The sequence below is a fragment of the Terrapene carolina genome, unplaced genomic scaffold, assembly GCF_002925995.2.
Source record: "Terrapene carolina triunguis isolate 2854851 unplaced genomic scaffold, T_m_triunguis-2.0 Scaffold212, whole genome shotgun sequence".
NCBI classification, from domain to species: Eukaryota; Metazoa; Chordata; order Testudines; family Emydidae; genus Terrapene; species Terrapene triunguis.
Genome location: NW_020664563.1, coordinates 473254 through 497838, shown reverse-complemented (window position 1 = coordinate 497838; position 24585 = coordinate 473254). Strand labels below are relative to the sequence as shown.

The window sequence follows — 24585 nt, the reverse complement described above, 5'->3', positions numbered from 1 at the left end:
GGTGACATATACCCAGTCAATGTGGGGATAGTTGAAATCCCCCATTATTATTGAGTATTTTATTTTTATAACCTCTCTAATCTCCCTGAGCATTTCACGGTTACTATCACCATATAGAAGACAGTTGTCCACTGGTCCGACACTATTTGGATTCGTCAAGATAGGATGAGTGGGAGGAAGGCTTTGCAGGGCCGAAGGACTGCTCTCAGTTCTAGTAAATATGCATCCTGGACTCTGAAGGGGTCCAGATGCCTTGTACAGCATGATCATCCATATGAACACCCAAACCTAAGAGGGAGGCTTTGGTAATGATGGTTGTCTCGGGTGTCGGTGTGAGGAAAGGGATCCCCATGCAAACGTTCTCCAGTTTTGTCCACCGGATAAGAGTCCAGACCCTTGGAAGGAATTGTCACTTTGGCACTGATGTTGCCCTTTCTAGTGAACAGACAGACAAGCCAGGTTTGCTGACAATGGAGATGGAGCCTGGCAAATGGCTCAGATGTGTGTATGAGGCCACATGGCCGAGGGGAGGCAGGCATGATCTGACTAAAGTCTGGGGCTTGAGGGTAACCTGGTTTATGAGAGCACCCATAACATGGAATCTCTCGAGAGGTAGATAAGCTCTGTGCTGTGGTCAAGTCCAAGGTCATTCATATGAAGAATGTGGACCTTGTGGGGGTCAACAAAGACTTCTTGTGATCAATACAAATTACTAGAGAAGGAAGCAGACAAAGAAGAAAACGGGTTGCCAAAGTGACTTGCTTGTATGATATGCCCTTTAGGAGCCTGTTGTCGAGGTATGGGAAGTTGGTGAACCCATTTCTTCTCATCCAAGCTGCCACCACTGAAAAAAGCTTTCGTAAAGACTCTGGGTGCTCTAGCTAGCCTTAATGGAAGGACCCTGAATTGGCAATGGTCTTGACAAAAGAGGAACCTGAGGAACTGATACGCCTTCTCTCCAATCCCATTAATACCACAGGTTCTATGGAAAATCTATCATGACAGCGCTTGAGTCATCCTTATTGTGCCCAGCTGGCCAAGACAGTTCTGATTCACGGATCTACTGAAGCTCTCAGCTCGTCTGCCCATAAGCATCTACTTATAGTATGGGTAAATGTTTATGTGAAAGTATGTGTCTTTCATGTTGAGAGCTGCAAACCATGTGCCCTCCTCTAGGGAGGAAATTATTGATGCAAATATGACCATGTGGAATTTTAATTTTTGGATGAACATATTTAGTCGCTGTAGGTCCAGAATGGGTCTCTATCCCCCATTCTGTCTGGGCCTCCATCCCCCATTCTGTCTGGGAATTAAGAATTATGGGGAGTAGAATCCTTTTCCCTGATGGGGAGATGGAGTCCACTTCTTGACAGACAATTTCCTTGTGAGATTGGTCCCTGAAAAGGAACCAAGAAGGGGGTTTGTGGGTAGGAGTGGACAGAAACTCGATCAGATAGCTGCAATGAATAAGTTCCAGTACACATTTGTCAACTGTTAGGGCCCTCCAGTTCCAGGCAAACTGGGTAAGGCAGCCTCCAAAAGACTGAAGGGGGGGGGGGAGGGGAAATGATGTGGTATCAGTAAAGGGACACAAATCTTAACAGTCCCATCAAAAGAAATTCTTTGATTGATTCTTACAGTGAGGTATGGCAAAGGATGTCACAGGCACTGTGTCTGGGCTTGTGCACCCTCTGTCATTTACAGAGGCATTGGTGGTAAAAAGGTTGAGGAGGTGGTCTTGCTCTGTATCACTGCCTGTGATGCTTTCTCTTAGGGGTAGGAGTATAGATGTACAGTGAGCAAAGAGCTGTACTCAAATCCTTGAGGGGGTGGACAGACTCAGCCGTCTTCTTAGGGAAGAGATTAACTGTATTGAAGGGCAGACCCCACATGGTATTCTGCACCTCCCTAGAGAAACCTCAGGACTGTAACCAGGAATCTCTCCTCATAAGAATGACTGTAGCCATCCCTCTGGATGCAGTGTCTGCAACATCTTCTATAGCTTGGAAGGAAATCTTAGCCACCAGTTTGCCCTCATCAATTAAGGACTGGAAGTGGGCTCCATTTTCCTGAGGAAGCTTGTCTTTGAATTCTAAAACTTTTGTATAATTGGTGAAATCATATTTAGCTCGAAAAGCCTGGTAATTTGAAATCCTGAATTGGAAAGAGGTAGAGGAGAAGTCCTTTGCTCCCTGGAGATTGAGCCATTTGGCACCCATGTCTGAGGGAGTAGTTGTTGGATGTTGCAGCCTGGATCTCTCCATGACCACGTATACCACCAAGGAATTAGGAACTGGGTGCAAGACTAGAAACTCTTCCCCCCCTTGGATGGAGCAAAGCAGTGCTTCTCAGACCTCTCTGGGGTGGGAGCACAAGAAGCAGGAGTGCGCCACACTATTTTTGTTGGATCCACAGTATTCTTGCCAGCAAGTTAAAAAAGTATGGATTGGATGAATGGACTATAAGGCGGATAGAAAGCTGGCTAGATTGTCAGGCTCAACAGGTAGTGATCAATAGCTCAATGTCTAGCTGGCAGCCGGTATCAAGCGGAGTGCCCCAGGGGTTGGTCCTGAGGCCAGTTTTGTTCAACATCTTTAGTAATGATCTGGATGATGGGATTAATTGCACCCTCAGCAAGTTCGCAGATGACACTAAGCTGCGGGGAGAGGTAGATACCCTGGAGGGTAGGGATAGGGTCCAGAGTAATCTAGACAAATTGGAGGATTGGGCCAAAAGAAATCGGATGAGGTTCAACAAGGACAAGTGCAGAATCCTGCACTTAGGAAGGAAGAATCCCATGCACTGCTATAGGATGGGGACCGACTGGCTAAGCAGCAGTTCCGCAGAAAAGGACCTGGGGATTACAGTGGACGAGAAGCTGGATATGAGTCAGCAGTGTGCCCTCGTTGCCAAGAAGGCCAATGGCATATTGGGCTGTATTAGTAGGACCATTGCCAGCAGATCGAGGGAAATGATTATTCTCTTCTATTCGACACTGGTGAGGCCACACCTGGAGTATTGTGTCCAGCTTTGGTCCTCCCACTACAGAAGGGATGTGGACAAATTGGAGAAAGTCCAGCAGAGGGCAACGAAAATGATTAGGGGGCTGGGGCACATGACTTATGAGGAGAGGCTGAGGAAACTGGGGTTATTTAGTCTGCCGAAGAGAAGAGTGAGAGGGGATTTGATAGCAGCCTTCAACTACCTGAAGGGGGGTTCCATAGAGGATGGAGCTAGGCTGTTCTCAGTGGTGGCAGATGACAGAACAGGAAGCAATGGTCTCAAGTTGCAGTGCGGGAGGTCTAGGTTGGATATTAGTAAACACTATTTCACTAGGAGGGTGGTGAAGCACTGGGATGGGTTACCTAGGGAGGTGGTGGAATCTCCATCCTTAGAGGTTTTTAAGGCCCGGCTTGACAAAGCCTTGGCTGGGATGATTTAGTTGGTGTTGGTCCTGCTTTGAGCAGGGGATTGGACTAGATGACCTCCTGTGGTCTCTTCCAACCCTAATATTCTATGATTCTATGATGGCCTCATTGATTGGGAGGGCCTCTCAACTGCGGCCAGAGGGCTGCAAAATGTCCAGCAATCTGCACTGGGGCGCCTGAACTTCTTTAAGCTGTATCTGCAGTTTGGATGCCACCCTGTGCAGCAGTTCCTGATATTGCCTGAAATCATCAGACAGAGACGGGGAAGATGGGGAAACCATCTTATCCAGGGAAAATGATGAAATTGCTTCCAGAACTGTTGGATCTGGTTTACCTTCATCCTCAGAATATACAGACAGGACCGGTTGGGGTTGGCCAGGAGATGGTAAATGAGGCTCATGTACCAATCTTATGTGCTTAGGGTAGGGATCCCAAGGGCCCCAGTAGTACCAGTACAAGGGATCAATTGGTAGGGGAGGATCCCAGGGCATTGAGTATCACCTGTCTCTTGACAAGTCATGTCTGGCCCGAGGAAAGAACCTTGATCTCCTAGGGCTCCTATCCCAAGTCATCTTTGTCTGGTAAGATAGAGACTCCTGAGTTTCCAACAACTCAGGAGAAAAAGCTGGGTCCCAAACCACCAGCAGAACTGACAGTACTCAGGCCTGCAGATGGGAAAGCAGAGCGGCTCTGCATACTCGGACCAGCTTCCTCTTCAAGAGTAACTATGTCTCTGAATAAGGGTGGACTCAAGAGGTGGGGTGAGTGAAGCTACAGGAGAATGAAAATGTTCTCTGAGGAAACAGGTCTCTGATCACCCTGGGGTGCAGGGTGAGCCCACTGGTGTAGCCATCAGATCCGGTGCTTCCCTGATCACAGTGGAAGCAGGATCCCCCCAGAACCTTGATGGTATTAGCACCAAGTCTGGATGTCAAAGGGAGCTTCAGGGGAAGTTTTTCCTGTGTTTTAAATGTTGGAACTGATACCAGAACTGACAGATCCGTGACCCTTCGCAACGTTTTCTCTTGCCAAGGAGCTTTACTCGGACCTAAATCTTTAGTACCTGTTTGTGAGGGCTCTTTGAAGGGGTCAGAGAGGGAAACTTTCTCTTCAGGGCAGACATGAACAAAGGTGATTTGCTTCTATGTTTATGAGAGTGTCCCCTGCTCTCCTGCGAAGCTTTGTCCTTAGATTTGCAAGTCTTAACTTAAATTCCCAAATTCATGCTCAGAGGGGTGCTGCCTGCTAGATGAGGCTGATGTACAGGGGGGTGTCTCCCCTGCCCAGATCTGATTGGGGTCTTTTTAAGTCTTAGCTCCTGACCCTCACAACTCTGAGGGTGGGAATGTGGTAATTTAAATAACTTCTCCTTTATTTAAAGGCCAATGTTGTCACAAGAACAAATAGATATAAACTAGCAATCAATAAGTTTAGGCTTGAAATTAGACGAAGGTTTCTAACCCTCAGAGGAGTGAAGTTCTGGAACAGCCTTTGAAAGGGAGCAGTCAGAGCAAAAAATCCTAGCTTGTTTCAAGACTGAGTTTAATAAGTTTATGGAGTATGATGAGAGTGCTCAAAATGGCATATGGCCCATCCATGACTGCATTTAGCACATATCTACAACGGGAAGAGATGGGACACTAGAAGGGGAGGGTTCTAAATTACTACAGAGAATTCTTTCCAAAGTGTCTGGCTGGTGGGTGTTGCACACATGCTCAGGGTCTAACTGACTGCCATATTTGGAGTCAAGAAGGAATTTTCCCCCCAGTCAGATTGGCAGAGACCCTGGGAATTTCTGCCTTCCTCTGCAGCATGGAGCATTGGTCACTTGACAGTTTGAACTAAACTAAATGGTGGATTCTCTGTAACTTGAAGTCTTTAAATCAAGATTTGAGTATTTCAGGAATTCGGCCAGAGGTTACGGGCATATTATAGGAGTGGGCGGTTGAGGTTGTGTGGCCTGCGATGTGCAGTAGGTCAGACTAGATGATCATGATGGTCCCTTCTGACCTTAAACTCTATGAGTCTTAGGCCATGTCTACATGAACAGTGCTGCAGCATGACAGCTGTATCGATACAGCTGCGCTGCTGCAGTGTATGTGGTGAAGACTCTCTGCCGACAGGACACAACTCTCCCGTCAGCATAAAAAAAACCCACCTCCACGAGCAGCATAAGTTATGTCGTCGGGAGAAGCTCTCCCTCCGACATAGGAATGTGCACACTAATGCTTACGTCAGTGGAATATTCACACCCCCGAGCGACATAAGTTTTGCCGACATAAGTGGTAGTGTAGACAGCCTAAATGCTGCACTTGGCTGAGATGTGAGCCCTGCCTAGGCAGTAGAGACAGCACTGGTGTTCCTCACTCACAGAAAATAAGCTGGGTCAGGAAAAACAGTTCTTGAACCCCAGGATTCTGGGCATAATTCCAGCTTTCCTGGGGGGATCTCCCTGGGGTGGGGGGAAAACAACTAACTACATTATAATAAGTCTAAAAGATACAAATATGAAAAAGCTATTGACAATATATTTACAGAATGATGCAGTTGAAGCAGCAGCCATGGACACAAAGATTCCGACTCAGGCCATGCAGTGGTAAGAAGGAATTGGAGAGGTGTCGGTCAAAGCATGAGAGCAACTGCCCACATGTGGGCCAATAGACACTGCTTACTAAAAATCTCCAGACTCAAGTGCTTGGTGCGCAAGCATACACATGTGGAATACACAGTGGGACCATCACTCGAAGAAAAAAAAACAATTTCCTGCTAATTCACAGTAGCCGGTATACTATTCACTACTGCAGTGGTCTCCAAACTGTGGGGTGCACCACCCTAGGGGGCACAGAGGAACGTTGGGGGGGAGGGGTGGCAGAATCTGAGCCAGCCTCCACGAGGGGCGGGGAGGGAGTACCACCCAGCCCCGCTCTGCCCCCAACTCTGCTCACGCCCCAGCCAAGGCACTAGCTTCGGCTACCAGCCTGACCGTGGCCCAGCTCCCGGACCCAGCCATGGCCCCAACCACAGCTCCAGCCCCGGCTCCCCAGAGGGGCGCGGACAAGATGACATTACAGGTAAGGGGGGTATGACATAAAAAGTGTGGGGACCACTGCCCTACTGTCTATAGCAGGGGTGGCCAACCTGTGGCTCCAGAGCCACATGCGGCTCTTCAGAAGTTAATATGCGGCTCCTTGCATAGGCATCAACTCTGGGGCTGGAGCTACAGGCTCCAACTTTCTAATGTGCTAGGGGGTGCTCACTACTCAACCCCTGGCTCTGCCACAAGCCCTGCCCCCACTCCACCCCTTCCCACACCCTCCCCTGAGCCTGCCGTGCCCTCGCTCCTTTCCCCTCTCCCCCCCAGCCTCCTGCACACAAAACAGCTGATCAGGAGGTGCAGCGAGGGAGGGGCAGGCGCTGATTGGCAGGGCTGCCGGCGGATGGGAGGCGCTGGGAGCTGCGAAGGGGGAGCTGATGGGGGGCTGCTGACGTATTACTGTGGCTCTTTGGCAATGTACATTGGTAAATACTGGCTCCTTCTCAGGCTCAGGTTGGCCACCCCTGGTCTAAAGCCAATATTGATGCAGGCCACCCAGTGCAGACTGAGCTACTACACTGACTGCAAGGAATGGCTAGACACCCAGGAATTCCCTTCCACTTTAACTATCTGCCAAACATCAAACAGGTTAAAAAAATAACAGTTATGTTTGTGTAGTTGTCAATTTTTATTGTCATTCGAACACACACAGACCACAGACTCTACATTGACAGCAACTTTTACTGTCAAATTCAGCACAGTTCCTAGGGAGAGAGATCATTTGCAGTGATGGCGGGGGAAAGGAAGCAGGGGGCTAGGGACAACCCCTTCCCCTTCCATTCTGTTTTTTGCTCCTCAAACAGGTGCAGGTCTCATGCATTCCCTCTTCCTGGTCCTTCATCTTTTTTTTTTAATGTCTTTGTACCAAAAGTGGGTGCACTTGAAAAATTTCTACCAGACTGACAGATCTTACTGGTTCTGCCAGCATTCCTCATTTTAAGTAAAGGGAATCTCTCTCAATCCAGTAGAATCCATCTGTGATGGGGTGGACTAGGCCCTGAGGCCCCTGCTGGAGGCTTTGTGGCCCTGCCACACCCTGCCCCAGAAAAGGGCAATAGAGAGGTCTTCCAAGTTGCCTAGAGCGGCTGTGTGGCACGCAGCCAATCAGGGCCCAGCAGGTCAGTATAAGATGAGCTGCAGCACAAGAATGAGTTCAGTTCCTTGCTAGAGCTGGAGGAGAGTGGATGGTGTGCCAGTCTTGCTGCTGGGACTCCACAAGAACAAGGCCTTGAGGTAAGGATGAAGAATGTGCAGGAGCCACAGGGAAGTGGCCCAGGAAATTATAGCGGCAAAGCAGTTTATTTAAAAGGACACTGTGGATGGCTACTATCTATAGGGTCTGTGGGCTAGGACCTGGAGTAGAGGGTGGGCCTGGGTCCCCAGCAACTGGGAAAATGGCCTAGACTTTGAGGCACCACAGAAGAGGAACTGAACTGTAGTGGCCCAGCTTAAGAGCTGGGGCCAGAAAAGCCCTGAGAGGGCAAAGACATTGCCTCCAGGGAAGGAGCCCTGAGGCACTGCTCTATTCCAGAGCAGGGACAAACTGAGACATCACAGAGGGCACTAAGAGGCCCCTGTTGGACTTGTACCCCAAAAGGGGTTTGGTTTGCTTTGCTTTGATCTCAGACAGACTGTGTATGACTTGGCTGGAGGGCTGAGTCACCAAAGACCCACCACAAACCGAGAGGGAGTGCAGGCACATGCACTTGGCCAGGGGGCACTTGTGAGAGGTGAGTGCAACCCTGTTACACCTTCCAAGCAGAAGAATATTTTTATGTGCATTCTCTCTCCAGGGTGGAGATTTTTTTGGTTAATTAAAAAACAAACCCACCAAAAAAAAAATCCATCCACCCTAAACTGAAGTTCAAACTTAGAGACATAGCCAGAATTATTCCCAAACCCTCATAGCACAAAGGCAGCAGTGACTTCAGTCCCACAAAAATGTTTGTTCTTAGAGCTTTTGAACTCTCAGAAGAGAGCAGTATCTTGTTTTGTAACCATTATTTTCCATTTCTATAGTGCATTTCACCCTGAAAGATCCCAAAGCAATTTATAAATTATGCACGCATTACTTAATTCATGGCTAGCAGCTGCTGTGTTCCATGCTAAACAGCCCATAGCAACTCCACATGCCAATTTAGGACAGGAAGGTAGAAAACCCTGTGCAACTAAAACTACACTGAGATTTAAGGAGGCAGAAAGTAATTACTCACACTGGAAGTGTTGCCAGGGCACCTGAATTAGCTTCCCTACTGCTATAAACAATGCCATGGGCTCTTCAATCACAAGTGGTCAGGAGCTCAGCTTTGAGTTAATAGTGTGATCTCCTATATCCCCACCCATTGCTTCCCAAAGTACCTATACGTTCTTTGGATATCTCCCATTCCTGCACTCATTAGCCCCAACGCTTCTCTTGTAATGTCTGAGAGAATCACTGTCTGAAGAGGCAAGACTTAAGAGTTTTTTAAAGGACTTGTTTTACTTCTCTATAACCTGCCTGGGTTTGCTGTAGACTAGATTATAATAAGTCTATTCATTGTATTTTCAGTTGCTGGGTGAAGTGTGGTTTAAATTCATATAATATTGCAGGAATCCACACAGTAGGCTCTATGTAAAACACCTATCAAGTTCTACAAAAGCCAGAAAATCCAGCAATTGCCCTGTGTTTATAAAGTAAAGCCCATGAGCATTTCCATGGCATACAGAGTCACAAAAGAACTAACTTCATTTGGTCAAACATTCAAGGCACAAACAAGTAGTGTAGGTCCAAATTTTATGTACTGGGGAAAATGTGTATTTTCAGAGTTTTAAAAATCAATGTAAATGAGGTGGTTTGAAGATCAGTACAGGTTTTAAACCAGTGTCTGAATCACAAATATAACAACTGATGTGCAGCAAACTGGGCTTAATATCAGAAATAAGCAAAACTGCCCAGTTTCACTGCTGACGCTGAGGGAAGTGAAGGTGAAGACAGATAGCATCAATACTGGCAAGTCACTTAGAGTTTAAAGTTCTTTCAGTTTTAACAATCTAGCTGGTGTTAAACATTTCATTTTCAAATACAGGATCATCTTGGCAGTACCCTTTTAAGAAAATGCAGATTTTTCTAATCTCTCTCTTGCTTACATTAAGGGGAATTCTTTATGTACTGAACAGGCACATACAGTATACAGCAACTGGAGGTCTATTGTAGTGCTCCACCTGGGGAGCAGGAAAGAGTTCCACAAAGGACAGAGCTCTACTTTCCAAAGCCAGGTTTAGTGAACAGGGATGTAATCCCAGATTCTTCTCCCCCCCCACCCCCCAAAAAAGCTCTGTTTGTCCCCATTATGCTAAAGACTTATTTATAATAGACCTGGGAGGGAGTGGAGTTCTTTCCCGATGCCTCACTCTGTGACCCACTGGGTAGTCTACCAAAAGACCTTCCCTTGGCTATCTACATTAATTTCAATTCCCAGCTTAAAAAGCATTAGTGCATATGCTTTATGTTCAACTGGACATTGTTTGGTCCACAGGCAACTAGTCAGTCAAAGGGAATTCACAACATTCTCTCTACAGCATTGCTTTCCTGTTATGATGGAAACTTTGTAAATCAGATTATCAAAAAAGGCTAAACAGAGTTATGACTATAACTTACACATCCAGAAGTCTGGCCCTCCTGTAATGAGGGATGTGCCCATGATGGAGGAGGGAAACAAGAGAAACTCACAAGTTTAAGCCATGCCTACTGTCACTCTTTATGGAGAAGCAGCAAAAAGCCAGACAAAAGTTCTGTGATAGTAGAACAAATACATTATTTTATACTCCTGGGGGGATTCTGCGCTACTGTGCATGCACAGAATGTATATCCCCTGCAGGGAAGCAAAGAAATCTGTAGAAAAAGGACTTCCTGATAGGAAAGGAAAGGGAAGCCACAAGAGCGGTCATGTGCTCCTCCCCAGCAGTATGTTTTGGGTGCCCAGGGCAGCTGGCAGAGAGGTAAATCACTGTGGGGTGGGGGGCTAGGGAAGACCCGTCTGGTGGCTCCTACCCTGCACCAGGCTCAGCTGCTAGTCCTGGCTGGGGAAGATGAGACTTCCTCTTCACCTGCACAGCATCCAGGGCTGGGTCAGACCCACTCCCAGATTTCTCCCCCCAGCTGCAGGAAGCTCTGCAAACCCCCCCCTCCCCCCCACACACACTTCCTGTACCCATAGCTCCTCAGATGCAAGGGAGGGATACCTGTACAGGGAGCTGCTCCCCCATGCATCCAGACCCTCCTGCCGAGCCTCACCCCCCCCCTGCACTCAGAACCCCCCTGATGAGCCCCACTTCACCTGGACCACCCTGATGAGCCGCCCACCCACGGCTCTCCACCCCACCAAGCCCCAAACAGCTGCACATGGAGTACTCCCCCAGCATCTGGACGCCCACTAAGCCCCACCACCCAGACCCCCCTGCCAAGTTCTATTCCCCCATACCCAGACCCCCCTTGCTTAGCCCCAAACACCTTCACCTGGATCCCCCCTGCAGAGTCCCATTACTATTGCACCAAGAACCCCCAACAAGCCCCTGTGCATCCAGATCCCCCCCTGAGCTGCCCACACCCAGGTTTCCCCACACAGAACCCTCTCAAATCCACACCTGGATCCCCCAGACTAAGCACCTCCACACTTGGATCAAGCCTGCCTGCCCACACCTTGCACAGAAGGGAAGAACCCTGGGGTGTTTCTGAGGCAGGTCCAGTCCTTGCCCTGTGTCAGGGTTGTGTGCAGCCTCACCGCTGAGTCAGTGTACCGGGGGGGTCTGCACAGTGATCTCCCACCTCTGTGCAGCCAATGGCCTGTGCTCCCCAATGCCATGCTGGAACCTCCACATTTATTTGACAAATAAAATTTGCAGAATTTTAAAATATTGTGTGCAGGTTTTTTATTTTGTTTGGTGCAGAATGCTCTCAGAAGTAATATTTTTGCTTCTAAACTAAATCCACTTGTTCAACTGAAAGGGATGCTGACAGAAGAGCCAAATTTTAAGACTGATCGTATCAAAGTCAGGGAGCTAGAGACAACTGGATTTTTTTTTTTTAAACCAAAAAGAGGGGAAAATGGGGTTTCACAAACTATGTGGGTTTTTTTGTTTGTTTTTGAATTGAGATTTTTCACTTGTTTTTTGAAAACCAAAATATTTTGAAACTTGGGATTTGTTTTCTCCACTTTTGTCACTGAATACAAGAGAAAATTATATCAAGAAATCCTCCCTGTTCCTTTTTCCACTATTACTTTTCAAAGCTTCTCCAACTTTCAAAAATTGAGAGTGGAGAAAGAAGGGGGGGGGGGGGGAAGAGTGGAATACACACACACACCTCCCCCCAGTATCATTCACTCTATTACTATCCATGGTAACATGTCAACTATTAAGAAGCCCTCTTAGTGTGGAAGATGGCAAAGGAAAAAACTATGCTGTGAGCCGATGGCCTCCCATCACCAGACAGACTATATTAAAGATCTAGGTAGAAATGAACTGGGGGGAGGGGAGATAATCAAGGCTATGGATTCAAATCAATAATTAATTCTATTGTTGTGGGGAGAGGATGACGGGAGCTTGAAGGAAGCTTACCTGAGTGGGCCATAGTTCAACATTACAAAGGCCAATATCACCATCACACACACAGCTCTTCTCTTGGGAGAGGGGATTTTACGATTCTGGTTCTAAACAGGGAGACGGAGCACATACTCAGTGTAAGTGAGGGTTTGAAAACACAAATGCATTTCAGACGCTCTTACTCACCCATTTCTCCTAAGGCTATGTCTACACTGGCAATTGAATGACACAACTTTTATCTTTCAAAAGTGTTTAACCCCTCCCCCCCCCCCAACAAATAAAAAAAAAAAAAAAAAACAATTTTCCCATGACAAACACCAGCGTGAACAGCATGAATGCTGCTTGTTGGGGGGCAAAGTTTTATGTCAGCAGGAGAGCCGACAAACAGCGGCTACACTGCACAACTTCTAGCAGCACAGCTGTAACGACACAGCCATGTCACTAAAAGCTGTGTAGTGTAGACAAAGCCTATGCCTCAGGTAGTATCCTGACCATGGGTCTACTCTTCCTTTCTTTCCCACTTCTAATTGAAGGGAAAGTGATTTTTAATTAGCTTGGTGTAGCTCAAATACCTGTCAATCAGTAGAAGAAAAGCTCTTTGAAGGTTCAACTACTTTAGCTCTTACATTTAAGGCTATGAGTTTCCCAATCCACAACACTGGGTCCTCCAGGAATGAGGTGCATGCAGTATAACAGGGAAGACAAGCCTAGATATTTTTAAAGTGAAAAAAAATTGAGGAAAGGGGGAGTTTTCCAGGCCTTCTTCACACATTTAAATACTACGAAGGCCAGTCTAACACTTGCTTTTTCAGCCCCTCTTTTAGTCACCTTTAATGGGTTTGATCTGAAATAAAGACACCTTGATGGAGAATGAGGTGTTTAAGGAAGTCTCTGGTATAATCTCTCTTCCGCAGATAGTTGCTAGAGGAAACTGAAGTGAATTATAATAGGAATTATGTAGCGGGATTAACATTTGGAAGCTATCCCACAGAAATCTGCAATCCTGAAATTGTCCTGCAGATCGTTTCTCCCTTCTTCCATGCCAGCGAGAGCAGAGGCTCCCAACAGTGCTGCTCCTGCACACAGCATGCCCAAGCAGGAGAATAAAGGGAAACTGACTAGGACTATCACTTGGTTCTTTTCTGCTGCAATTATTGCTTGAGAAGCAGAAACACCCTCCCAGTCATATGGGGAAAGAACAAAGAGCACCATAGGGATGGGGTGACAATTTTTAAATCAAGATTGGGTATTTTTCTAAAAAGATATGCTCTAGGACTTATCCCGTGAAAGTTCTATGGCCTGTGTTATATAGGATCGAGCAGATGATCACAGTGGGCCCTTCTAGCATCACTCTATGCTTCTATGCCAACAATTCTGAATGAGGGCATGGAGGGAGCATAACTGCATGTGAGAAGCATATCTCTTAATTTAGTGTGGAGTTTCCTCCAAATGTCAATTTAATTAACAATGGTAATTAGCTGTGTAAGTAAACAAACGTAATTCAGAAATAATGCATCTAGCAGTGCATCTGGACAGCATGCTTACATGGGGACTCTGGCTCCAGACCAGCAGGTGAGGGAAAAGGAAGGGGGAACATGATGAACATGTGCATTATTTTAAACTAATAGCAGATAACAGCCATCCCTATTGCCCCCCAGTTGTTGGCACATGCCATTATGATGCCTATACCAACACAAGTTCATTACCATGCTGGTCTAAGCAAAGCACAGCATGGATTTTGTCCTTCCACAAACTCTTCTTACCTCTAACACCAATTCCTCCAGCTGCCTCTTCAGTGAGCCATTCTCTCTCTTGAGCTGCTCATTCTCCAGTAAGGCAACCTTCAGCCTGGCCTCCAGCCCCAACATGTATTCCTTCTTCTTCCTGCGTGACTGGCAGGCTGACTCCCGGTTTTTGATCATGCGTTGCTGTCTTCTCAGGATGTTAATCTAGATGGGGACCAAGCAGTCTGGTTAAAATAGGGAACCCTCACCTACTTGCACATTGGTCATCTCATACACAATTTCTGCTCTGCTACTTTTTCAGCCAATTGAGCACTTCTATCCAAAAGTTCCTAATGTGTTCATCACCACAGCATCTAATCTCCTATCAGGATATACCCCCAAGAATTAGATCACAGAGGGAATGAAAGAATTATGTCCCAATTTCTTCTCTTTTCTGACCTGTACTCTTTCATATTTCCTTGGCACAAACTGGTACCCACCATATACAGGAGTGCTGGACAACTGCTGTGCTTGTGCAGCAAATGATTTTTAGGGACCAATTTATGACGAAAGGTAAAGAACTTAACATGCACAGTTTGTAAAAATCTTGACTAAGAGGGGACATAGTCATCAACGGCAGTGATTATATGCACTACACTACAGCATACTGTAACCAACAGGTATGAGCATCAAGCAGACAGGATTGTGCACGGTGGTATCAGGAGGACGAAGAGCAATAGAATGAAATTAAAGAAAATGTAGGCTCAGTGTCAGGAAATCTGTAAATAGTGACATTAACTCAAATTATGAGATTTCTACCAGTCCCCTTGGGATACTATTTCAGAGGCTATTTAAAACTGGACTGAACAAGGCACTGGTAAATAAACTCTTGGGTTTGCAGGCAACAACCCTGCACTGTGTTGCAAGGGAAGTTTTTTCCTATTGTCCTCAATGTTGGTTTATAACCTAAAGCCTAAGAATTTATCCTTCCAAACTCTGAGTCTGATTCTGATTTACACGAAGGCCCATTTACTGAACCAAACGAGTTGCCAAAGGAGGGATTGAACAGGCAGGAAGAGAAGCAGGAAAAGCCAACAGAGGGCAGGATTTTAAAAAGTACAGAGTGGTTGACCATGTCAAAGGTCAAGGAGGATGAGAATGGAGGCCTTGCTGCTCTTTAATTTATCAGTTTGTTCCAGCACCTTCTCTTTCAACATCTCAATCTGACACTGGACACTGCTTCCACTGGAATAAAACCAAGCACAGAAACTTTTCCATTGATCAATTTAATAAAAGAATATAAATTTGAGACCTAAGATGACCTGAAAGCACCCTGCTAAAGACAAGAATGGTCATGGTCCACACTAGCATTATCTGGAGCTAGTTTGCTACCCCTGCCTTAACAAATCTTCCATTGAGTTTCTTTTCTGCATAGCCTAGGAATGGGAATTGTGTTCTTGCTTTATTATGGAGAGACATAGTTAAAGATAAGGAACAACTTCCAATAAACCACAACACGGTGTGTGGTGTTGTTATACAGTAACTCCTCACTTAAAGTCATCCCGGTTAACATTGTTTCGATGTTACCTTGCTTGTCAATTAGGGAACATGCTCGTTTAAAGTTGCACAGTGCTCCCTTATAACATTTTTTGGCAGCTGCCTGCTTTGTCCACTGCTTGGGGGGGGCTTGGAAACAGGGTGGACTGGCAGCTCCCTTATCAGCTCCCCGCTCCCCTAAGTTCCCTGTGCAGCAGTCGCCCAGCAGGCTATCAATTGCCGGCAGTTCAGCTGCCCGTCCCCCCACTGCCATGTGCCGCTCCTGCCCTCTGCCTTGGAGCTGCTTCCGGGAGCCTCCTGCTTGCTGTGCAGGGGAGGGGGAAAGGGGGGGGGCTAATGTGAGTGTCCCCCTCCCCCCTACTCCTGCAACCCGCTTACCCCTTCTCCATATAGAGCAGGGTGGGGACAGGACAGGGCTCAGGACAGAGAGAGCTTGCTGGCCACAGCTCCTGTCTCAACTTGATCTTTTTAAAGGCAATGTACTTAGAATGGTGTCAGCATACTTAAAGGGGCAATGCACATCTCTCTCTCTCTCCCCCACACACAGGGTGTGTGTCTCTGTCTGCCATGCTATCTCCCCTCCCTCCATTCGTGCTGCCTTGTAGAGTCTGAGGCTACATTAACAATGTGTTACGCCTTGAGGGCTCAGCCGAATGCTAGTTCATCATTTAGCAGTAAGGCATTCCCTGGGAAATATCCCACCCTCTAACTTCACCACCTCAACCAAACTTCACAATCATCATTGCTGTGTACAGTATTAAATTGTTTGATTAAAACTTATACTTATATATATATATATATATATATATAAAATGGTGTTTTTTGTCTGGTGAAAAAAATTTCACTGGAACCTAACACCCCGCCCCCTTTACATTAATTCTTATGGGGAAATTGGATTTGCTTAACATCGTTTCGTTTAAAGTAGCATTTTTCAGGAACATAACTACAACGTTAAGTGAGGAGCTACTGTATTTGTATCGGCCTGGAGTGCACTGGAGACACAAGACTGAAAGTTAGATGTTTTCATCCACCTCAAGAGTACTCCAATAGCCTAATAATGGACACACTAGTGGCTTACAACTGTTAGAGTATGGTTATTAAAAAGGAATATAATTTGAATAATTTTGGGAGTAGGGATTTGTGAAAATCAGTAGAATGATAAAAGAATAGCAGAGTCCGTAAACTCTGCAAGCCAGACAGTTTTGGTTGAGGCAAATACAGGAGACAAAGTTAAGGTTATTTGTGGCAGCTTTCCTCTAAGTTTTCTTCCTGCAGTTAACTGTCTCAAAATTACAGTATTCTGCTGTGCAGCGTTTGCAGCTAATTTTCCTTGCAGACACTGACAGTCATTCGATCATTCTGAAGAAGCCACATGGCTAACATTTCACTACTATTCTTCTTCATGATATTACAGCAAGGTTACAGAGACCAAGAAAACAAGCTACAATGCACTAAGGATTTGGCTTCTCTCCCTGCTGATCTAATTGCGTTCTGTAAAGATCATTTATAATATGGCTAGTCTGCTGCCACTGACATAATCCTGTGAAAATGAAGCTGTTTGTATTTATTCCAACTTCTTTGTGGGGGTTTTGGGATTTGTTTTTTTTTTTTTTTTATGTTCTCACTATTTGTTTGGGTACAGCATTGCAGTTCCTTCCTGTCAGTTCTTTCTCTGCTTCCACATCTGTAAGCATTGAGCTTTGTGCACAAACACTTTTCTGGGCACTGCTGAAACTTTTCAGATACTGCAAAACACATTAGATTTTGCAAGCATATAAAGCTTTTTAAGAAAACAGGGTTTTAGATGAGCAAGACATTTGGCTATGATAAGGTCTGGAGGCTGAGAGAGCTTCAACTACCCAGAGTTCAGATAATCGGTATTATACTGGAGATGTAAGATACAACATATTCCACAGTCACACCGTAGTTCTGGTTTCTATGAGCCACACAGTATTTCAGTCAACAAACATTAAATGTCTATTTATTTAGGTAAAAGGTCTGGAATCCTGGAAGTTAGACAGAGGAAATAGATTGGGGCCCCATCCAGACCATCCCCCAGGACCTGTGCAGGATTATTTATTACAGTATATCCGCCAGTTTAATTTAGATGTCTCAAACTTCGGCGCTTCTACTCCTTCCCTTTGGAGAATGTTCCAGAGTGAGAAAAAATGTTGATAACCCAAACTTGAGAGTATTTTTGTAAAGAAAGGTTAAAATCCTTACACAAGAACTTTGTATTTATCAAACAGCTATGAGAAACCCACAAAATTCAGAGTTAAGATTAAATTTAAAAGAAAATCAAATATTGGCAAGAACTGAAAAACACAGATCAGGCACCTAAGCTACTTAAGCTCTACACTTTTACCCTGTAGATAACAGCAGAGATGCATCAGCCTCCCTCCAGTGTCTCTGCTATGTTGGCTGCTGAAGGAACACTAGGAGAAATCTACACCCAACAGAGTTAAGGACAATAAGAAAGAGTTGTTTAAATGTATTAGGAACAAAAATAATCCTCACAAAGGTACTACTCCATTATTAGATGGAAATAGTAGAATTATCAATAATAATACAGAAAAGGCTGAGATGTTCAATACATATTTCTGTTCATTATTTTGGGGGGAACAGAAGTGATGCAGTCTCATCATATGGTGATAACACTCTTTTCATTCCACTAATAACTCTAGTAGGTTCTGTTTAACATCCTGCAAAGTCGGACATTTTTAAATCAGCAGGTCCAGATAAGTTGCATCCAAGAGTTTTAAAAGAGTTGGCTCTGGCATTTGCTGGACCGTTAATGTTGATTTTTCAATAAGTCTTGGAGCACTGGGGAAGTTCCAGAAGAAAGCTAATGTGCTAATATTTAAAAAGGATAAATGGGATGACCTAAGTAATAATAGGCCTGTCAGCCTGACATTGATCCCATGCAAGATAATAGAGCAGCTGATATGGGACTTGATTAATAATGAACTCAAGGAGGGCAATGTAATTAATTCAAATCAACATGGGCTTATGGAAAACAGATCCTGTCAAACTAAATTGATATCTTTTTTTGACGAGATTACAAGTTTGGTTGATAAAGGTGTGACAAACCTCTGTCCTTGTCTCCGTGGGTCCTGCGTTTCCTGATGGATTTCGCTAGCCTCAGAGGCTCACTGTGACCCTGCACTTAACCCTTCTCTCTCTAGAGAGACAAGGGTCACAGTCTACTGAGCCATTTTTATCATAAGCCAGCGAGGGAGGTGAGAAGCTATCCTCCCTTGCACAGTCTCTGTTGTCTCCCAGTCTCAGTGATTAATCAGGGGGGTATGGGGGGGAGGGAGCCCGGACCCGCCCTCTACTCCGGGCTCTAGCCCAGGGACCCTAATAGTATCAGCTGTGGTAGCTGACCTTTTAGGAACAGGACACGTACAATTCCCTGGGCTACTTCCCCACAGCAGCCCCCACTTCCTCAAGCTCCACTTCACCCTTACCTCAGGACCTCCTTTCTTGTGACGAATATGGTGTGTACTGCTCAGTCTCTCCAACAGCACAGCTTCCTCCTACAGTTCCTGACACGCACCCCCACCTGACTAACTGGGAGGCTTTTAACTAGTTTCAGCCAGCCCCTGATTGGCTTCAGGTGTCCCAATCAACCTAGCATCCTCCCTGCCTTCTGAAAAGCTCTTAATTGGCCCCAGGTGTCTTAATTGACCTGGAGCAGCTGCCATTTACTTATCCTGGTACCAGGGATTTGTTTAACCTGGGGCTAATATATCTATCTCCCACTACTTTTCTATAGCCATCTAGCCTTGCCCCGTCACAAAGGTAATAGTGTTGAAGTAATATATGTAGACTTCTGTAAGGTGCTTGACTTGATACAGCATGACATTTTGATTAAAAACTAAAACAATATAAAACTAACATGGCACACATTAAATGGATTAAACCCTGTCTAAATTATAGGTCTCAAAATGTATCTGTAAATGGGAAATGAACATCGGACAGGTCTGTTTCCAGTGGCCCTACACTATTTGACATCTTTTACCAATGACCTGGAAGAAAAAACAAAATCATCACTGATAAAGTTTGCAGATGACACAAAAATTTGGGGGAATGGTAAATAATAAAGAAGACAGGTTATTGCTTCAGAGCAATCTGGATTGCTTGGCAAACAGTATACATTTCAATATGGCTACATATAAATGTATACATCTGGGAATAAAGAACACAGGCCATACTTACAGGATGCGGGACTCTATCCTGGGAAGCAGTGATTCTGAAAAAAAGCCAAAAAAGCTAATGCCGTCCTGGGATAAATAAACAGGGACATCTCAAGTAGGAGAAGAGAGGTTATTTTACCTCTGTATTTGGAAATTGACACTAGTGCTACCACTGCTGCAATACTGTGTCCAGTTCTGGTGTCAACAATTCAAGAAGGATGTTGACAAATAACTTCACAAATACACACTTCCCTTCCTTCAAGTTGGTACACAAGATCTTACAGATAGCCCTCATTTAAAGGTCCTTAGACAAGGTGTTCAGGAGATTAAAAATGTACAAAACAAATTCCAAACATAAGTGAAAGCAATTTTTCCTGGCTCTCCCACCTCCAAATGGTTTGTCCAAATTACTTCACATTTAGACAAAAACTGTCCACTAGCCACAGCTCAAAAATTTGAATTGAATTCCTTTTAAAAAGGAACAAAAAAATCAAGCTTGGAAAGGGAAGTAAGTAGCAACATTCACCGTGGAGGTCACTTACAGATCTACACACACACACTCACTCACAATTTAAAAACATAAGAATGGCTATACTGGGTCAGACCAATGGTCCATCCAGCCCGGTATTCTCTCTTTTGACAGTGGATGGTGCCAGGTGCTTCAAAGGGTATGTCTACAATACAGATTTAATCCGAATTTACAGAATTCGATTTTTGGCAACCGATTGTATAAAGTCGAGTGTATGCGGCCACACTAAGCACATTAATTTGGCGGTGTGCATCCATGTACTGAGGCTAGCATCGACTTCCGGAGTGTTGCACTGTGGGTAGCTATCCCATAGTTCCTGCAATCTCCTCCGCCCATTGGAATTCTGGGTTGAGATCCCAATGCCTGATGGGGCCAAAAACATTGTCGCGGGTGGTTCTGGGTACATCCTCCCCCTCCCTCCGGGAAAGCAACGGCAGACAACCGTTTCGCGCCTTTTTTCCTGGGTGAAATGTGCAGACACCATACCACGGCAAGCATGGAGCCTGCTCAGCTCAAAACAGCAGTCATGAACATTGTAATCACCTTGCGTGTTATCGTGCAGTTTATGCTGAACCAGAACCTGCAAAACCAGGCGAGGAGGAGGCAGCTATGGCAGCGCGGCGACGAGAGTGATGAGGTCATGGACACGGAATTCTATCAAACCGCGGGCCCCGGCGCTTTGGAGATCATGCTGTTAATGGGGCAGGTTATAGCCGTGGAATGCCGATTCTGGGCCCGGGAAACAAGCACAGACTGGTGGGACCACATAGTGTTGCAGGTGTGGGACGATTCCCAGTGGCTGCGATACTTTCGCATGCGTAAGGGCACTTTCATGGAACTTTGTGACTTGCTTTCCCCTGCCCTGAAGCGCCAGAATACCAAGATGAGAGCAGCCCTCACAGTTGAGAAGCGAGTGGCAATAGCCCTGTGGAAGCTTGCAACGCCAGACAGCTACCGGTCAGTCGGGAATCAATTTGGAGTGGGCAAATCTACTGTGGGGGCTGCTGTGATGCAAGTAGCCAAAGCAATCACTGAGCTGCTGCTACCAAAGGTAGTGACTCTGGGAAATGTGCAGGTCATAGTGGATGGCTTTGCTGCAATGGGATTCCCTAACTGTGGTGGGGCGATAGATGGAACCCATATCCCTATCTTGGCACAGGAGCACCAGGGTAGCCAGTACATAAACCGCAAGGGGTACTTTTCAATGGTGCTGCAAGCACTGGTGGATCACAAGGGACGTTTCACCAACATCAACGTGGGATGGCCGGGAAGGGTTCATGACGCTCGCGTCTTCAGGAACACTACTCTGTTTAAACAGCTGCAGCAAGGGATTTACTTCCCACACCAGAAAATAACCGTTGGGGATGTTGAAATGCCTATAGTTATCCTTGGGGACCCAGCCTACCCCTTAATGCCATGGCTCATGAAGCCATACACAGGCAGCCTGGACAGTAGTCAGGAGCTGTTCAACTACAGGCTGAGCAAGTGCAGAATGGTGGTAGAATGTGCATTTGGACGTTTAAAGGGTCGCTGGCACACGTTACTGACTCGCTCAGACCTCAGCCAAACCAATATTCCCATTGTTATTGCTGCTTGCTGTGTGCTCCACAATCTCTGTGAGAGTAAGGGGGAGACCTTTATGGCGGGGTGGGAGGCTGAAGCAAATCGCCTGGCCGCTGCTTACGTGCAGCCAGACACCAGGGTGATTAGAAGAGCACACTAGAAAGACTTGGAATTGAACCCAGGGCTTCCTACATTCTGCACAGAATACTAACAACTAAGCTACAGGGCTATCCATTTTCATAGTTACTTCTCAGAATAGAATCTGACATTAAGACTCTTAAATAAAAGATAATATACAAATGGAAAGTATTATTATCAGGAATAGGAACTGAACCCTAGTTTGCCAGATAGTCGCATATAGTATTAGCCACCAGGTTAAGGGCAGGGTCTGCTGCAAGGTAGCAGATTAACCACTAGGTTATAGATTGACTCCTACTGCACTGAGGTACCACTTATATAAGGGTTGGGAGGAGTGGGCAGTGATTTCATGCACCAGAGTAAAAGGGGTTTAATGGAGCTCCGTTGAACTGACTGCTGAATGTGCTCTTAACTATAAAGGAACAAATTGCATTCAAAAATCCATCCAGGAATAGATTATGTGCCTGCCATGACTAAACCTCCAGCCACAGAAAAGCAGCAGCTATCAAGCCATTCTTGACACTGAAACAAAAAGTAGCAGCAGATCCTCCCTTTGAATCTACTGCAGGAGTGCCTTCTCCTTGCAGTCAATCCAAATTATTATAGAAGGACCTGAATAATCTCTTCCCCTGAAGGAAATATTGTGACCCTGAAGTCCTCTGCTGAAAATCCCAGTCATAACAACTTGTCTGAAACACTGTCTCATCTTAAATCCTCTGCAGAAAACCCTGTCATGTTACAAGGCCTGTGACAATGACATAAGAACAGCCATACTGGGTCAGACCAATGGTTCATCTAGCCCAGTATCCTGTCTTCCAACAGTGGCCCATACCAGCTGCTTCAGAGGAAATTAACAGAACACGGTAATTTTGACTGATCCATCCCATCGTCCAGTCCCAGCTTCTGGTAGTCAGAGTTTGAGACACACCCAGAACATGGGGTTGAGTCCCTGATCATCTTGGCTAATAGTCACTGATGAATCTATCCTCCATGAACTTATCTCATTCTTTTTTTGAACCCATACTTTTGGCCTTCACAACATTCCCTGGCAACGAGTTCCACAGGTTGTCTGTACATTGTGTGAAGAAGTACTTCACAGTGTTTGTTTTAAACCTGTTGCCTATTAGTTTCTTTGGGTGACCTCTAGTTCTTGTGTTATGAGAAGGAGTAAATAACACTTCCTTATTAACTTTCTTCTCACCAGTCATGATTTTATAGACTTCTAGTATATCCACCCTTAGTCATCTCTTTTCTAAACTGAACAGTCCCAGTCTCTTCAAACTCTCCTCATATAGAAGCTGTTCCATACCCCGGACATTTCTGTTTCCCGTCTCTGCACCTTTTCCAATTCTAATTTATCTTTTTTGAGATGGGATGACCAGAATTGCATGCAGTATTCAAGATGTGGATGTATCATGGATTTATATAATGGCATTATATTTTCTGTTTTATTATTTATCCCTTTCCCTAACGGTTCTTACCTTTTTTAGCTTTTTTAACTGCTGCTGCACACTGAGCGGATGTTTTCAGAGAACTATCCACAATGATTCCAAGATCTCTTTCTTGAGTGTTAACCCCTTCGTTTTGTACATATAATTGGCATTATATTTTCCAACGTGCATCACTTTGCATTTATCAACACTGAATTTCATCTGCCATTTTGTTGCCCAGTCACTCAATTCTGTCAGATCCCTTTGTAACTCTTCACAGTCCGCTTTGAACTTAACTATCTTGAGTAATTTTGCATAGTCTGCATACTTTGTTAACTCACAACACCCCATATTTCAGCTCATTTATGATTATGCTGAACTATGCAGTAATTTTCTGACTCATAGTAGACATTCAGAACATGCCAAAACTTAAACACTAGAATTAACTGCTCAACCACATATTAAAGAATTACATATAATGTCATATGTCTTGTATATTTGCTTTTAAAATAAGTCCAAAATAAGTGTAGGAAAGTTTTCCCCCTAACTAGTGTTTTTTTACAACACTAATAACTAGGCTTATATTGTCCTCTCATATTCAAAGTTATCTACAAAATTCAAGCACTTTACAAACTGAAGTTGCCATTTCAAATTAGTCCTACAAATAATACTGTTCTGAGCAAACTTTAAGCCCCTAACACAGTGCCTTAACCTTTCAGAAGTAGTGTGCCGAGTCTTCATTTATACACTCTAATTTAAGGCTTCGCATGCCAGTAATAAATTTTAATGTTTTTTAGAAGGTCTTTTTATAAGTCTATATATTATATAACCTGTGACAAGATGGCCAATGTAGTATGGTGGGTCCTGCGTTTTTCTTGGTGGGGGGCTAAAATGTCACCCCTTGTCCCTGCTCTTGGGGCACCGAGGGCCCCACTAGTGGCCCGGGAAGGTGGTAAAGGAGGGAAGCGGAGGAGGGGTCTGGGTTTGCTCCTCACTCTGAGTCCCAGCCCCTCTCAACCCCTGCGGGTTCTTACCCTCTTCCCCCTTGGGTGGGGTACCTTCGGTCCTTAAACGCTGGGGGAAGGAGTCTCCCTTCCCTGCTGGGGCAGGGTCTCCCTTACTCCAGTTTTCTGATCTTCCAAGTCTCACAGCACACCTCCCAGCTCCAGTCCCCTCTCCTTCCTCCTCCTTCCCTGACTGCCTGAAGCAGGGGGGTTTATTAGGTTGCTAACAGGGCCTTAATTGAGTACAGGTGCTCCAATTAACCTGTAGCAATCCTCCCTAGTCTACAGGGAACCATGCCTTAATTAGCCTAGGGCTTATATACTTCCCTTCTACCACTC

At 45.4% G+C, this 24585-nt stretch overlaps 1 protein-coding gene across 2 annotated transcripts in view; it reads right to left on the bottom strand.

The window, feature by feature from the left end:
- Positions 1-24585, bottom strand: part of ATF6 (activating transcription factor 6) — a 367785-nt gene that overhangs the window by 269752 nt on the left and 73448 nt on the right. For both annotated transcript variants that reach the window (XM_026656216.1, XM_026656217.1), the window contains exons 8-9: positions 13866-14051; positions 12118-12209 (exon numbers count right to left, since the gene is read on the bottom strand). In XM_026656216.1, the coding sequence (XP_026512001.1) occupies positions 12118-12209; positions 13866-14051 (278 nt within the window). The remainder of the gene's footprint in view (positions 1-12117; positions 12210-13865; positions 14052-24585) is intronic.